This window comes from Leptosomus discolor, chromosome 2, assembly GCF_034619465.1.
Source record: "Leptosomus discolor isolate bLepDis1 chromosome 2, bLepDis1.hap2, whole genome shotgun sequence".
Classification (NCBI taxonomy): Eukaryota; Metazoa; Chordata; class Aves; order Leptosomiformes; family Leptosomidae; genus Leptosomus; species Leptosomus discolor.
This window is the reverse complement of record NC_141392.1, coordinates 128005308-128020195: the sequence shown is the minus strand read 5'-3', so window position 1 is coordinate 128020195 and position 14888 is coordinate 128005308. Positions and strand designations below refer to the sequence as shown.

At 67.0% G+C, this 14888-nt stretch overlaps 2 protein-coding genes across 2 annotated transcripts; both read left to right on the top strand.

Annotated features, from left to right (window-relative positions):
* The first annotated feature begins 393 nt into the window (after positions 1 to 393).
* On the top strand, positions 394 to 10950 carry LOC104342472 (uridine-cytidine kinase-like 1). The gene is made up of 14 exons (XM_086461794.1): positions 394 to 646; positions 1061 to 1167; positions 1260 to 1430; positions 1970 to 2041; positions 2340 to 2529; positions 2639 to 2700; positions 3210 to 3226; positions 3983 to 4081; positions 9738 to 9831; positions 9943 to 10005; positions 10190 to 10312; positions 10390 to 10497; positions 10578 to 10734; positions 10877 to 10950. Exons 1-14 carry the CDS (start codon positions 394 to 396, stop codon positions 10948 to 10950), a joined length of 1590 nt encoding a protein of 529 aa, XP_086317920.1.
* A 1080-nt stretch (positions 10951 to 12030) lies between these two features.
* DNAJC5G (DnaJ heat shock protein family (Hsp40) member C5 gamma) lies at positions 12031 to 13729 on the top strand. The gene is made up of 4 exons (XM_086461793.1): positions 12031 to 12143; positions 12371 to 12584; positions 12691 to 12844; positions 13416 to 13729. Exons 1-4 carry the CDS (start codon positions 12031 to 12033, stop codon positions 13496 to 13498), a joined length of 564 nt encoding a protein of 187 aa, XP_086317919.1. The 3' UTR covers positions 13499 to 13729.
* Positions 13730 to 14888: the final 1159 nt, after the last annotated feature.

Here is a 14888-nt window from a genome sequence, read left to right as displayed (position 1 = left end):
CCCTTCTCGGAGGCGCCCCGTGCCGGGACCGGGGGCAGCGGGCACAGACCGGGCCCCGGGAGGGTCCCTCTGAACATCGGGAAACGCTTTTCCAGAGTGAGGGTGACACGGGCACAGGCTGCCCGGGTCGGCGGTGGGGTCCCGTCCCCGGAGCCTCTGCTCGTGGTCCCAGGCAGAGCGTGGCGGGGGGCGGGGGCCCAGCGGGGCCCGTCTTCCACCGGCGCGGGGCTGCCGAGCCCGGGGCGCGCTGACCCCCTCCTGGCGCCGGCGGAGGCTCCCGGGCGCGGGGCGGGGCGGTGCCGCGGGGGCCGCCGGGAGCCGCGTGCGGCCCGTCCCGTCCCGGCAGCCCCCGCGGCCCGTCCGCACCGGCCCGACCCGCGGCGGCGCGGGGAGATGGCGGCGGCGGGCGCGGAGGAGCGGCGCGGGGCGTGGGGCGCGGCGGGCCCCGAGCGCGGCCCCGGCCCCGGCCCGCTGGGCTCGCTGCTGAGCCGGCTGCCGCTGGCGCCCTCCCCGCGGCGGCGGACCGCCAGCCAGTGCCAGCCGGAGCCGCCGCTGCTGCGCACCAGCAAGCGGACGATCTACACGGCCGGGCGGCCGCCCTGGTACAGCGAGACCGGCGCGCCCGTGGACGAGGCCTTCGTCATCGGTGAGCGGCGGGGCCGGGCCGGGGATGGGGATGGGGATGGGGATGGGGATGGGGATGGGGATGGGGATGGGGATGGGGCCGGGAGCGGGGCCCGGGCCGGGGCCGGGATGGAGCCGGGGCCGGACCGGTGAGGAGAAGGGATGGGGCTGTGGCCGGACTGGCCCGGGGAGGGGATCGAGCCGGGCCTGGCCCTGGGCTGGGGAAGGGATGGGGCTGGGGCCGCACCGGGGAGGGGAAGGGTTGGGGCTGGGGCCGGCCCGGCCCGGCCCAGGGAGGGGATGGAGCGTGGCCCGGGCTGGGACGCGTGCAGTGATGGAGCTGGGCCCTGAGCCGGGGGAGCGACGAGACCGGGGCTGGAGCCAGGGAGATGATGGGGCCGGGGCCGCCGCGGTGCCCCCACCCGCTTGCCCACAGGCCTGTGCGGCGGCAGCGCCTCGGGCAAGACGACGGTGGCGACGCGGATCATCGAGGCGCTGGACGTGCCCTGGGTCGTGCTGCTCTCCATGGACTCCTTTTACAAGGTGAGGCCGGGGCCCGGGGGGACAGTGTGGTGCTGAGCGGTGTCGGGGCCCGGGGGTGCCGGTGCAGTGCTGAGCGGTGCCGGGGCCCGCAGGTGCTGGACGAGGGGCAGCAGGCGCTGGCAGCCCGCAGCGACTACAACTTTGACCACCCCGACGCCTTCGACTTTGAGCTGCTCGTCAGCGTCCTCCGCAAGCTCAAGAAGGGCAAGAGCGTGAAGGTGCCGGTCTACGACTTCACCACGCACAGCCGCCGCCGCGAGTGGGTGGGTGCCGCACCAGAGCCGGGCCGAGCCCCGGGAGGGCAGGCAGGCTGGGGGCCATGGGGAGAGCCCCCAGGAAGGGGGGGATGCCTGTGGGGCAGGGCTAGGAGTGCGGTGGCAAAGGGAGGGAGGGGCTGGGGGCCATCAAGTGTGGGAGGGTCATTCTGGGGGGATTGGGGGCATAGAGGCGGGGGGAGCACGGAGGCATGGAGATGGATGTGGAAACGGGCCAGTGCAGAGTCTGGGGAGATGCTGCAGTGCGGAGTGTGGGGGAGCGCAGGGAGGACGGGGGCTGGCGGGGAGGGCGTTGGGCAGAGGTTTGGGATTCTGGAGCAAGGCTCTGGGTTCTGGGTCAGTGCAGGGCTGGGGTGAGACTAAGGGCCCTTAAAGGTTGGGTGATGTAGGACGATTACAGGGAATCCCACCCACGGGTGGAGAGAGCCCGGTGTGGGTCAGGGTTGAGGCGCTGTCTGTGCCAAGCGTTGGCATTGCCGCAGTGTGCGTGAGGGGGGCAGGACGAGCACAGCTCTCATCTCCCACAGAAAACGGTGTACGGGGCCAACGTCATCGTGTTCGAAGGGATACTGGCTTTTGCGAACAAGGAGTTGCTGAAGGTATCGCTGCCTGATGCGGCTGGTGGCCCGTCGCGGTGTGTGGCGCGGGAGGTGCAGTGCGCTGCCGGTGGGACGGGCACTGTCCTGGCCCAGCCCTCGGTGCTGCTGGGGCCGGGTGGTGGCTGGGGGCTGTGGAGGGAGAGGTCACCCACCGCTGGCTGGCAGAGCACCTCCGTGTCAGAGGCTTCAGGGGAGGCAGCGCTGGGGATGTTGCACCTGGCTGGGCCGTGGGCGAGGGGAGCGAGGCAGGTCTGACGGGGGGCTGCGTAGGCGGTGCTCACCCCTCCCAGTTTTCCAGCTCCTGGACATGAAAGTGTTTGTGGACACGGACTCTGACATCCGGCTGGTGCGGCGTCTGCAACGCGACATCATGGAGCGTGGGCGCGACATCGTGGGTGTCATCAAGCAGTACAACAAGTTTGTGAAGCCGGCCTTCGAGCAGTACATCGAGCCCACCGTGCAGGTCGCCGACATCGTGGTGCCCAGGGGTGAGGCTGCGCGGTGTTTGCCAGACCTGACACGAGCATCGGGAGCGGGCGTCCTGGGCTGGGGTTGGGTCAGCTGGCGGCTGACCCGTCTTCTCCGCTCTCCCGTCAGGTGGGGAAAATTTTGTGGCCCTGGACCTCATTGTGCAGCATGTGCACAGCCAGCTGGAGAAGGTGAGCTGCGGGCTGACGGACTGCTGCTAGCGCGGGCGAGGGGAGGAGGGACTGGGCACGCAGAGGGGAGGTTGAGGCTGCTCACAGCCCTGTGCTCTCGGTGCCACCCTGCCTTTACAGAAGGTCTTGGCGCAGCTCTCGGGGCAGATTGAGCTGCGATGCGGGGTCTGGGGAAACAGAGACGGGGCTGAGCGCAGCCCCCACCCCAGCAGTGACGCCTGGTGCTTGCGGTCTGGCCTGGCCTTGTTCGCCTGCTGTCCCCCTCCGTCCCAGTCAGCTCTTCTGATCTCGGCTGTCCCCACCTCGCTCGCCGCTGGCTGTGCCCCAGCAGCCCGCCCTCGCCTCCCAGCTGTGCCCGGCGGTGGTTTTCCTGCTCTCGGTTCAGCCCCAGGAGCAGGGGTGGGAGCGGGACCGGGGCTGCTCTCGGGTGCCGTGCCTGGCCTGTGCAGTGACGGGGTGTCCTTTCTCTCCCCTGTTGCCATGCTGGATGACTCTGCTCTACCACCCAGCGCGAGATCACCGTCAGGTACGTGGGGGCCCTGCCAGCTGCAGAGGGGCCGGTTCCTGGGCTGGGGGTGGAGGGCTGCCAGCACCTGCTCTTCCCCGAGTCCTGCCTCTTCTCCGTCCCTGCTGCCAGAGCTTTGCTGAGGTGCCCAGGTGTAGCTGCTCTTCCTTGACTGCCGAGGTGGCCGCCCTGCGTGCGGTTTCTTGGGGCTTGTCTCGCCGTGGCCGTGGGCTCCTATATGACCGTCCCACAGCAGCTGAGCGTGACTTGTGTGACTGGCCCCTTGCACTGCTCCTGCCCCTTTCTGGGGGGTGGCTCCTGCCCTGAGCGTTGGATTGCCCCGGGCTGCTCCCGTCGGTGGGAGAAGTGCCCTGGACAGTCCTCCCTGTTCTCTGGGCCTTCATGTAGTCGGGCCTCAATGGGACAGTCCTCGTATCTCGGTGCAATCCGGGCAGCCCCGTCCCAGGGCACGTAGCAAGGTCTCGCCCCAGCAGAGCTGCTGCTCCTGCTCCCAGGTGCTGGCAGGGGCTCGTGTGGCGGAGCGGCTGACAGCTGGGTGTGTGGTTGGGGGAGGTTTGCCCCAGTTTTAGGGGGCAGTGCTGCTCTGGGATCTCATACCCGGTACCAGACCAAGCGCTTTTGTGTCCAGCTGGTGCGGTGGGTTCTCTGGGAGGAGCCTTCCTTCAGCTGGGGGCCGTGTCCGGCTCTGAGGGGGTCTGGCGCGGTGGCTCTGTGTGTGTGTGCTGCGCAGCTCTGATCACTGCTCCCTCGTTGCAGGGCAGCTCTGGCCTCTGCCCACCAAGGGCAGCCCCTGCCGAAGACCCTGAGCGTCCTGGAGAACACGCCGCAGGTGCGAGGCATGCACACCATCATCAGGTAGGGCCCTGCCTCTGGCAATTCTTCGTGTCCCTGTCAGAAGGGCTGGTCTGTAGGATCACGCCACGAAACCTGGCGTGAGTTTTCCCGCCGCTGCCTTTAGGGCTTCGGACATAGGTGTTTTCTTGGAGCAGAACTGCTGAACAGAGCTGGCCCTGGCCTACAGATGCTTTTTTTGGTGACAAGACCCTGGTCCATCTGCTCTGGGGTGACTTTTGAGCCATGGGCAGGCTTTTCTTGCGATGAGAGGAGACTGGTTAGCTCTTTCCTGGCTGGAGCACAGGCGTAGCAGCTGGTGGCACAGGGTGAGGTGCCCTTGCTGCCCCTCCTCTGAGCACTTGGGTTTAGAGCCAGCTTACAGAAGGGACCCAGGCTGCTGCTTCCGTGGCTTTGCCCCTCACTTGATCTTTTCATTCCCTGCCGATGCTTCTTTTTTCCAGGTGACAGTAGCGTTAGTGTAGGGTCAAGAGCCGAATCCCGTGGGACCACTAAGACATTCCCTGTCACTGCGGTGGCAGAAGCTTGCGGTCTCTGCCTGCGTTTCTGTCACGGGGCTGTAAAACAGGGGCCGTTGCCCTCAGCAGGGCTCTTCTCCGGTGCCTGCTCCAGCAAGGTGTTCCCTCTGCGGGCTTCTCCCGTGGCTCCTCGCTGCCGAAGCGCAGGCTCTGAAGGCAGTTCCCAGCGGCGAGAAGCCGGGTGATGTGGCACCGCGTGTGCGCCGGGCAGAGACCCGTGCCCGTGTGTGAAGCCCTCGTACCTCACCGCCACGCTGTGGACATCCAGTAGTTCTGAGGTCAGGCCCAGCTAAGGGCGCTTTGGAGCAGCGATCGCCTTGTCCCTCCAGCATCTTCTTGCTCCAGCGCTGTGGCCTGAGCTGATTTCTCCAGCGCATCCGTGGCTCAGTGGTGGATGAGGGCGGGAGGGCGATCCTGGGGGAACAGCACCTCCGGAGGCCAGTGTTGGTCGGTTGCTGCCGGGGTTGTGCAGGCAGAGGAGTGCAAGCCTTCGTGCGGACCTTGTACCTACGGCTCCTCCTGTTCCCTTGGGAAAGCCAGCAGCATGACGCTGGGGTGTGCTGCTCTCGAGGGATGTGGGCTGATCCGTTAGCAGTGCCAGGCCTGACCAGCCCCTGTCTGGAAGGGACAGCGTCGAGGGCAGGCGCCAAATCCTCTCTCATGCGTAGCTGCTGTGCCCCTCCTCCTCCTTGAGGTCTGCGTCCTTATGCCGTGCCGGGAATGGCCTGTTGTGCTTCTGCCTTTACGCCACAAGCGTCTAATAACCTTAATCTGCTTAGGCTTAGGAGCTTGTCCAGCTGCCCGGGGGAGGGAGGGGGTCAAACCCGTGCAGGCAGTGGCTGGATCCGGCAGCGCCGCTGATCCAGAGTTGCTGTAGCGGCGCTGAGCCTCTGGAGCCGGCCGGCACGAGCACAGGACTGCGGGGAGGCGGACTTTGCCTCTTCCAGATGGTAAATGAAAAACACCACGTTTATGAGGGGCGTTGACTTGGCCTGTCAGCCACCCCCTCAAATCCTGCCGCAGCCCAAGAAAGCAAGGAAAGCTGAGGCAGTGCTGTTACTAAGATCTCTGAGCTGAGGAACTCTTTGGTAAAAAGTTCCTGTATTTGGTGACGGCGAGGCAGCTTGTATTTCTGGTGCTTGTAGGTGATGCTTGGCAGCGCTCGTTTGCTTCTGCGTGACTTCAGCACGGTGTGGGACCGTTGACGGTCCTGTGCGTGACCCTCTGGGCTTCCCTCTGCTCCACAGGCACTGCTACCCCCCCGCTGGCATTCTCCTGGGCTCCCTGGAGAGGTCCAGGCTGGAGCTCTGGACTGAAGCCTTTTGCCAGGCTTCCTGCACCTCCACGCTTGAAGCTGCTGTGTCTCAGCAAATCCCATCTCTTGTCATTATTCCGGCTGCCGCGGTGCCGTCAGCCCCGCTCCGCAGTGGCAGCCCTTGTGCTCCCACCACTTCTGCCTTTTGGAGTGCCTTGGCACACCGAACCTGGCGCCTGTGGATGCACCAGAGAGCTGCGAGCCAGGATTTCCCTCCAGCCCCACCTTTTCCATCCTGCCTTTCCCAGCACAGCTCCCTTGGAGACAGCCTGCTGGTCTCAGCTTGCCAGGCTGCTGCCGGCCAATGTTGTTTCCCTGTTGTTCAACACTGGAGGCTCCTCTGTCCTTCAGCCTTCTGTCACCGGGGGCCCTCCTGGAAGATTATGTTGTGGCAGCGGATGAGCATCTTGCTGAGCATAGTCGTGGCAAATCCAAACTCAGCATCTCGGGGAGAATTGGTTTCCAGAGTGATTTTGTGTTACTGTGGAGAGGTGGAAACTGAAAAATAGTCTTGCACTAGAGTAGCTGGGTGACTTTGTGATCGGGCCGAGGATGGACGGTGTAATACGGGTGTGGGTCATGCCTTCCGGCTTACAAGGCACTTTGGTATCGGGTCCAGGTCACCAGAGTCAGTAGCAGCATTTGGTGCCACGCGCCAGGACTCCGCAGTGCCTGAACTGTCCTTTCTGCCCCCAACCGCCCTGCGGCGTCTCTGCCGTGGGAGAACGGCGTTTCCCTTCCACCGCTGCGTCTCGGTACCCGCACGCTCGTGGGGAGGCTCCGGGACGTGCCCTGCAGCACAGCCGGTGGGTCACCAGCCTCTTGCAGCAAGTGGGCTCTGGCCTGAGCCCTTGGCGTTTGCGCTCTGGCAGGACGCGCTGGCGCTGCCCGTGAGGAGTGTGTGGCTGTTGGTGCTTTGGCGAGGGGCCCCGGGCTCCCCGCGTGCCGGGAAGTTGCCAGCGCCAGAGAAGGTGGTTCAGGCGTGAGACAAATTTCATTTCCTGGGGGCTGGAATGCGGTGGCTGGATTTCAGCTACGGAGGCTCCTGTTCAGAGCTGGTCCCTGCCAGGCCCCCCAGTGCTTTCCTGCCGGGAGCGCCGGGGAAGATCAAGCTCCTCGGGAGCCGCTGGCTGCTGTGCCCGGCTTGCGGGGGTGCCCGCAGTTCAGCTGCCCCCTCTGCCGAGGGGGTGGGCAGTGCCCGGGGCGGCGCCTGCCCTCGGCTTCGCCTGGCGGTGGCAGGAGGGTCCCAGCCCGTGGGGCGAGCGGGCCTGGTGCCCGTGGGTCCCTTTTGGGAGCGCTCTTGGCACAGGGGCACAGCTGGAGCGATCCCATTCTGGCTGCTGCTGTCAGGGGATGTCAGGGCTGCCCTCCCTTGCGGCACCCCTTCCCCCTCGTGTCCTTGGTGCTTGCTTGTCCCCTGGGTGAGGAGAAGTTTCTCGGTTGTCTTCGGCCCTGCACAGAAAGGGAGGCGCACAGGGACCGAGGGTGTCCAACATCCTCGGGGCGCCTGTCGGAGGCTGCGGAGGAACCTGCCTCTGCGGGAGCACCAGTGCGGCTGTGTGTGTGTGTCCCCCCCAGGTCAGGGGCTGGCCAATGGCCTGTCCGTGGCACAGCGGCCCCAGGGCCGACAGGGCTGGCACGGGGCTTGTCCAGGGCGGCCGGCTGGGAGAGGCTGCCCGTGGAGGCAGGGCCGCTGCCGGGCTTGTGCGCCTGGAGCTTGGGTGGTGCTGGGGGTTTCCAAAGCTGTCGTGGGGGAGCGTGGAGGCAAAGCCCCCCCGTGGGGGAGTGCACATGCCGACAGCCCACGCCGAGGAGCTGTAGGCAGGGTGCCTGTTTCTTCCAGACCAGAACTGGTTTTCTGACTTCTTTGGGAGGGCCCTGCTGTCCTGGGCTTGCTGGAAATGTCCGTGTTAGTCGGGTTTTCTGGTCATTGCAGAGCTCTTGGGTGTGAGCTACCCACGTCTGGCTACAAAAATATCTCGGGATAGTAGCGAGTGTTTATCCTTCTCCCCAGCACTGTTGGCTGGGCTGTCTGTCATCGTGGTGAGATGTGAGAAGTGGCAGATGATGTCTTAAAATACAGAGTAAAAATATTCAATATCCTTCTGCCTCTTCTGGGCTGTTGCCAGTTCCGCCTCTTCCATCTGGAAACTGGCAAATGTCTGCAGGGTTCCTTTGTTCCTTACGCTCTCCAGCAAATACCGAAGGTGCACCCGGGCCGCACGGCCTTGGGCACAGGTCACAGAAGACAGGTTTCAGCCGTGTCTGGCAGAGCCCAGTCCTTCGGTGTCAGTCTGCTGCTTGGTCATTGTTTGGCCGGGGCGCCAGGAGCTCGTTCCTGACGGTTCTCCAGTAAAGTGGCGCTTGTGTTACAACCTGCCGCCGGCTCTTTCGGCAAGGCAGCCGCGGACTGCGAGGGGCATAGATGGGTGTCGGTGGATTCTTCAGGGTCACATTTTCCACGACCAGCAAGTCTCAGGTGCTCCTCCTTTTCCACGGGGTGACCTCTTGCTGGAGGGGCTTTGCCTTCAGGTGCCTGCGCTGGTGGTGCGGGCTGAGGAGCTGTGCTGCTCACCTGGAAATACCCCCCGAGCACCGCGGGACTGGGGCAGTCCTGCCCGTCCCCAGGGGAGGGGCTGTACCTGCTGCGTTGCTGGGAACACGAGGTTTCGTGCAGCGGTTTCTTCTGCATGACGGACCGGTTGGGCTCCGACAGGAGCCTGTGCTGATGGCTGAAACGCTCCCAGGGAGCAGAGCCAGCCTCCCCCACGGCCCTGGCATGGGGTTAGCCCGCCTGCACCTGCAGTTGGCTTTCCTCCTCCTGAGGCAGAAGGGGACATGTATCTGAATTACGGTCCCGCTGTGCTTTTATTCTGTTTTTTTTAATTTTGTTTACTTTATTTCTTGCTGCCCTCAGCACCTCGGTGTTTGTCGAGGTAACGCCAAGTGTTTCAGTGTCTGTCTGGTTCCTGGCAGTGGTTTATCTCTGACTTGGTACCTGAAGGGAGAGTAGCTGAGAGCATGTCAGGCATTTTCCCATGACTGGTGCCAGGTGGCCCAGCAGCTCGTGGTCTGGTGACTGCCACGTTGAGGTTCTCCCGGAGCCGGCTGTCCTGCCGTGCCCTGCTCCATCCTGGCCACACTCACGTTCCGCCTTGAGGTCCCCTGGCAGGGCCCATGCGGAACACTTGCCGCTTGCTCCTGCGTCAGTGTTGCCCCAAGAACTGGTGGTGCTGCCTGACGCTCTGCTGCTCCCGCCCACCCGTTTCTCTCCCGGCTCTTTCTGCAGTTGTCCCCTAAATCTCCGGCCCTGCAAATCCTCCAGCAGAGTCAGCAGCACTTAGAGGCCGTGCTTGGAGTGAGCGGTGCTGCGCCTCTGCGCCTGCTTCTCGGGGTCAGGGTGCGTGTCTGCACCAGGCTGCTGCTGATGTTGTGCTCCCCCCTTCTTGCCGCTGGTTTTGTGCAGGGTGCTAGCCCAGCTCCCCCACCACCCAGTCAGCTCTGAGCCGTCCTCCATGCCCCGAAGAGGACTGAGCAGCATTGCGGGGCGTCCTTCCGCTTTATCCGATCGCCATGATCTGCTGCAGGCTTTGTGTCCCCTTCCAGGGGAGCGGGACATGTTTCTGGATCCTTTCTGGACAACACCTTAGGCCTTCAGCAAGCCCTGAGACCTCCGTCATTACTAACTGCGTCTCCTCCCCGAGAGCTTCCAGCTTCCCGTGGACTGCTCCCTGTTCGGGCCGGCCTTCCTCTGGAGCCCCGTGTGCTGTCTGCGGGTGGAGCAGGGACTCTGCCCCCGTCTCACGCGGGTGTCCTCCCTCAACAGGAACAAAGACACCACCAGGGACGAGTTCATCTTCTACTCCAAGCGCCTGATGAGGCTGTTGATTGAACATGCCCTCTCCTTCCTGCCGCTGAAGGTGAGACACCGCTCCTCGGGTGCGGCCACGGCCACATCTCCCCCTCCTGATCCCCTGGGCCACGCGGGGGCCCGGCTTCACCCCCACTCCCTTCTCCTCCCCTTTCTGCAGTCGGTCACTGTGGAGACGCCCCAGGGGACCACGTACGAAGGGAAGCGGTTTCACAGGCAGCGGGTGAGGCGTCGTCCTGGCCCCTTCCTCTCCAAGACCAGGCAGCTGCCCGGCCTTGGACGGGGAGCGCCTGGTGGCTCCCGGGTCCGTCCCTGTGCGGACGAGCTGCTTGTTGGGGCTCGTCCCCGCTCCTGCAGCGCCGCAGCCTCGGGAGCCCGCTGGAGCCACGTTGTCGTCCCTTCCCCAGCTCACAGGCGTGTCCATCCTGCGGGCAGGGGAGACCATGGAGCAGGCCCTCACGGCCGTGTGCAAGGACATCCGCCTGGGCAAGATCCTCATCCAGACCAACCACGACACGGGCGAGCCCGAGGTGAGCGGCGCCCCCCGCCCCGGCGCCGAGCCCCCCGGCGCCGCGCGATGGGCGACCGCCTCCCCTTCCCTCCTCAGCTGCACTACCTGCGCCTTCCCAAGGAGATCAGCGAGGACTACGTCATCCTCATGGACAGCACCGTGTCCACGGGGGCTGCGGCCATGATGGCGGTGCGCGTCCTGCTGGTGAGGGGCCGGGGGTGGCGGGGCGGGGGCACGCGGCCCTCCCGGTGCCAGCCGGGTGCTCAGGGCTCTGCATGCGGCAGGATCACGACGTGCAGGAGGACAGGATCTTCCTGCTGTCGCTGCTGATGGCGGAGATGGGGGTGCACTCCGTGGCCTATGCCTTTCCCCGTGTCCGCATCATCACCACTGCTGTGGACAAGAGGATCAACGAGGAATTCCACATCATCCCGGGCATCGGTGAGGGTGGGCTGTGCCTCGTGGGCCGCCCGCAGACCTTCACCTCCATGGGGTGCCCCACGGCCGCGCTGGGGGAGCCCTGGGGGTGAGTGTCGAGGGGGCCGATGCTGCCCTTGCCTCACTCTGTCCCCTCGTCCTTCAGGTAACTTTGGGGACAGGTACTTCGGCACTGATGGCCCCTCTGGCTGGTGTGAGAGCGACGGCATGGACTGCTGACCTGGCCGGCCACGGGAGCCACCAGCCAGGCTGGCTAAGGGCTGGCCCCCCGCCTTCGCCCCCAGGAGGGGCTCCACGCTGCCAGCCTGTGCCCACCCACCCACAGCATGGCCCGGCTGGCCCCTGGCTCTCGCCCCGCGGGAGGAGACCCTCGCTGCCAGCCTCTCCCTCCGCCCCGCAGAGCCAGCCTTGGGGGGTGACCCTCCCCGAGGAGGAGGAGGAGGGAGGGATGGCGACTCCCGTGGCCCCTGGGGCGAGGGGCTGTTGCTCAACCACCAGACCTGCCTTGGCCCCCTGGTCCTGTGGGGGGGAGCAGGGTTCTCCCTGCAGCCTGTGCCTGTGGGGCCGGTCATCTCTTCCCTGGGGAGGTGGGGGACAGGGTCCGGACCCCCCTGGCTTCCCCTGGGGGCTGGGCAGGCTGCCTTGCCCGAACCTGTATTTATTTGTATTTATTTGGAGCAGCCACCCCCCATGCCCCCCGCCCCGGCTCTGCTGCGGGGCCGGCCCGCTGCTGGGACACATCAGGACAGCCCCCGCCGTGTCTCCCCCGGCCCCCCCTCCGGACCCGGGGCTGCCCGGCGGCACCGGGCGGGCGGGGGTCGGTGCTGCAGCGCTTCCCCCGGGGGGGGGCGGGGTGGGGCCGGGGCCGGCCCAGCCCTTGGTGCTCAGGTTCTTCCTCGAACGGGCGGCGGGAGCGGGGCCGGGGCCGGCCCGTGCCCCCTGTGTCGGGTGCGGGGATCCGCTACGCCCCCGGTCCCGGGACATTCCCCCCCCCCCCCCCGCTGCCTTCGTTTTGTACCAATAAAGGAGCAGCGCGACCCCGGGCTGGCACTGCTGGGGGCGGGGCGGTGCCCACCCCGGTGTGTCACCGCGTACCGGGGGGGGGGGGGCGGGGGTGTGTGCGCGCGCGCCTCGGGGGGTGTCGCCGCGTACCGAAGCGCGCGCCGGGCCGGGCCGGGTGCGGCGGGGCCGGCGCCTGCGCAGAGCGGCGGCGGGCGCGGGCGGAAGCGGCGGGCGGGGCGGGGCGGGGCGGTCGGTGCCTCCGCCCCCCTCCGAGCCCCTCCGCGGGGCGCGGGCGCCATGGCGGAGCCCGGGAGGCCGCAGCGGAAACTGTCCCGGGTCGGGGAGAGTCTCTACCACGTCCTGGGCCTGCAGAAGGGCAGCTCCCCCGAGGAGATCAAGAAGGCCTACCGGTACGGCGGGGCGGGGGGCCGGGGCCCGGCCGGGGCCGCCCGGGGGGCGAGGCCGGGGGGGCGGGAGGTGTCCCGGGGGCCGAGGCGGGGCGGGAGCCGCCCGGGGAGGGCTGGGGCTGGGGCTAGGGCTAGGCCGAGGGCTAGGCCGAGGGGGGGGGGGGGTCCGGTCGCCGGGGTCGAGGCGTGCGGGGCCTGCCCCGGGCCCGCCCCAGCGCCGTGCCCCGCAGGAAGCTGGCGCTCAAGTACCACCCGGACAAGAACCCCGATGACCCGGCGGCGGCCGAGCGCTTCAAGGAGATCAACAGCGCCCACGCCACGCTCAGCGACCCGGACAAGCGCCGCCTCTACGACCAGTACGGCTCGCTGGGGCTCTACGTGGCCGAGCAGTTCGGGGACGATGCGGTCAAGCACTACTTCCTCATGTCCAAGTGGTGGTTCCAGGTGAGCCCGGCCCGGCCCGGGGCATCGCCGCGGCTGCCGTGGCGGGGTCGCGGCCGCTGGCGCGGCTCGGGGGGTCTCACGGGGGCTGTCGCCCCTCCCTCCGCAGGCCCTGGCTCTGTGCTGCGGTGCTCTCACCTGCTGCTGCTGCTGCTGCTGCTGCTTCTTCTGCTGCGGGACCTGCTGCCCGCCCAAGGAGGACGAGTCCTACAAGTACGTCGACCCCGAGGACCTGGAGGCGCAGATGCGTGCGGAGGACAGCGGTGAGTCGGACCGTCTGCAGCTGCCTCCAGCCCCGGCGGCTGCGACCGCCCAGCTTGGCCTCGCGTGGGGCCCTGGGGGAGCTCCCCTGTCTCATCTCACGTGGGGTGAAGCTCCGGCTTGAAGCTCGCGTCGGAGTTGGCTGTGGGTCTTGCTCGACAGCCGGCCCTCGGTGTCTCCTGTCCGGGCTGGGGCTGGCGACTGTGGTAGAGGGAGCCACTGTACAGGCCACAGGGATGCCCTCTCCCTCCTCATTTGCCCCTGGGCGAGGGACCCCCGAAGCCCCTGCACAGCTCTGAGGCTGAGACACTCCAGGGCATGGGGAGAGGAGCCATGCATCAGGCTGGCTGCCTTTTATGGGCACTGGCCGTACTGGTGTCCGTGGGGAATGCTGCTGGGAAACTTCTGCAGGTTTCTGTGGGGCGGGGGGTGCTGCTGCATGGCTGTGGGCTGGCTAGAGGTTTGGGAGCCGTCTGTAGGAGCCTTCAAGGGGGTGTTGGGATGTCCCGGATACCTGCATGCCAGCTCCATGGGGTGCAGCTGAGGCGCTGATCCACAGCTCTTCTTTTCCAGACCCGCAGATACCCATTGTGGCGCAGCCCCCGCCTGCCAGCACGGAGCCCTTGCCGGCTGCCGGCACCAGGACCGATGCCTGAGGCTGGCCTCAGTCCCTCCGGCTCCCCCAGGACTCAGGGCAGGGATCCTCCTTTGGGACTGTCACTTTCCGGGACCCCGGTCACGCCACCTGGGGTGGCTCTCCAGCCTCAGGGTGGCTAGAATCTCAGGTTAATTTGGCCAGCATCAACGCAGAGGCTCTTCTGCCCCTGCGCGAGCTCCAGGGTGCTGCCCCTGTCTCCCAGCACTGGTGGTGGAGGTGGCCTGGAGCCGACGCTGCTGCGCCCCATCCCCAGTGCCTCGCCTGCAGCTGTGCCCCCCTGGCCCCGGGCACTGGCAGCAGGCCCGAGCAGCCGCCAGCGGAGACCTCTCTGGGCCAGGCTCCGTAGCTGAGAGGTAGCCAAGCGTCTCCGAGACCGTTAGCACTGTAACCTCCAGGGTTGGGCTGAGCCCACTACCCGCCCTCACAGGGACCCTCCTGATGGGTGCTGGGTGCCAAACGCTGCTCGTGGGGTTGGGGTGCTGCCTTCTGCACCCCCTTCCTCTCTGCCCTGCCACGGCCCCGGGTTGCTGGTTGCATCCCACACTCGCCGCTGCTGGCAGGCTCCCTGCAGGGCTGGGCCCGGTACAGGCACTTTCCTTGGGTTTGTAAAGGTTTTATGGGCACCATTAAAGGGCGACGGGAGGGGACCGCGGGCCTGTGTGGTCTCTGTCTGCTCAGGGGCTGCCTGAACCCTCGGCAGCGGGACAGGCCTCTGCCTGGCCCTGCACTGGGCTGGGGGGCCGTGGGTCCCGCGAGGGGCTGGGCTGAGCGGGCCGTGTCCCAAGTGGGGCTCGAGGGGCTGGTTTCTCGCAGAGCAAACGTTGCTTTGTGTCCTGTCACCTTCTGGGATGGCTCTGTGTCACCCAGCTGGTGCTGGCTCCCGCGCGGCTCTGCTTTCCCCCTCCTCGCTGCTGCGGTGCACACGGCAGCAGCGGCCCCACAGGGACCCCGGTCCCACTGGGGCCGGTGCGGGGACTGTCCCCGTTCCTCCTGCTGTTGATGTGCCATGTGGCACCGTCCCTGTCTCCCTGCGTCCCGGTGGGCGATGCCGCCCTGGGCAGGAGCAGCTCCCGGGGCTCTTTCTGCTGCGTATGCCGGCTCGGTGCAGGTCCTGCCACGCCGGTGCAGGTCCTGCCATGCCGTGCTGCCCGGCTCCCCCAGGAGCTGCAGCTCTGCTGAGGGCCAGGGCCAGACGGTGCCTCCCCAGCTGAGGGGGACACAGTGAGCCCTTCAGCCTCCCCTCCCACTCCCCGGGCAGCAGCCTCTGCCCGCAGCTGTATGGGCTCTGTCTCACTCCCTAAATATAGCCGGGATGTCTGGGCGGGCGGTGGGACGGGGGATGTTCCTGGCACCGGCCCTCACGGGTGCCTGTCCACGCTGCTGTTCGG

Bases quoted from the DNA above. Each gene is read 5' to 3' on its own strand.
- DNAJC5G (XM_086461793.1), top strand. From the start codon at position 12,031: ATGGCGGAGCCCGGGAGGCCGCAGCGGAAACTGTCCCGGGTCGGGGAG. The intron at 12,585-12,690 runs GTGAGCCCGGCC...CTCCCTCCGCAG, and splicing joins TGTCCAAGTGGTGGTTCCAG to GCCCTGGCTCTGTGCTGCGG. The intron at 12,845-13,415 runs GTGAGTCGGACC...CTTCTTTTCCAG, and splicing joins GATGCGTGCGGAGGACAGCG to ACCCGCAGATACCCATTGTG.
- LOC104342472 (XM_086461794.1), top strand. From the start codon at position 394: ATGGCGGCGGCGGGCGCGGAGGAGCGGCGCGGGGCGTGGGGCGCGGCG. The intron at 1,431-1,969 runs GTGGGTGCCGCA...CATCTCCCACAG, and splicing joins ACAGCCGCCGCCGCGAGTGG to AAAACGGTGTACGGGGCCAA. The intron at 4,082-9,737 runs GTAGGGCCCTGC...CTCCCTCAACAG, and splicing joins GGCATGCACACCATCATCAG to GAACAAAGACACCACCAGGG.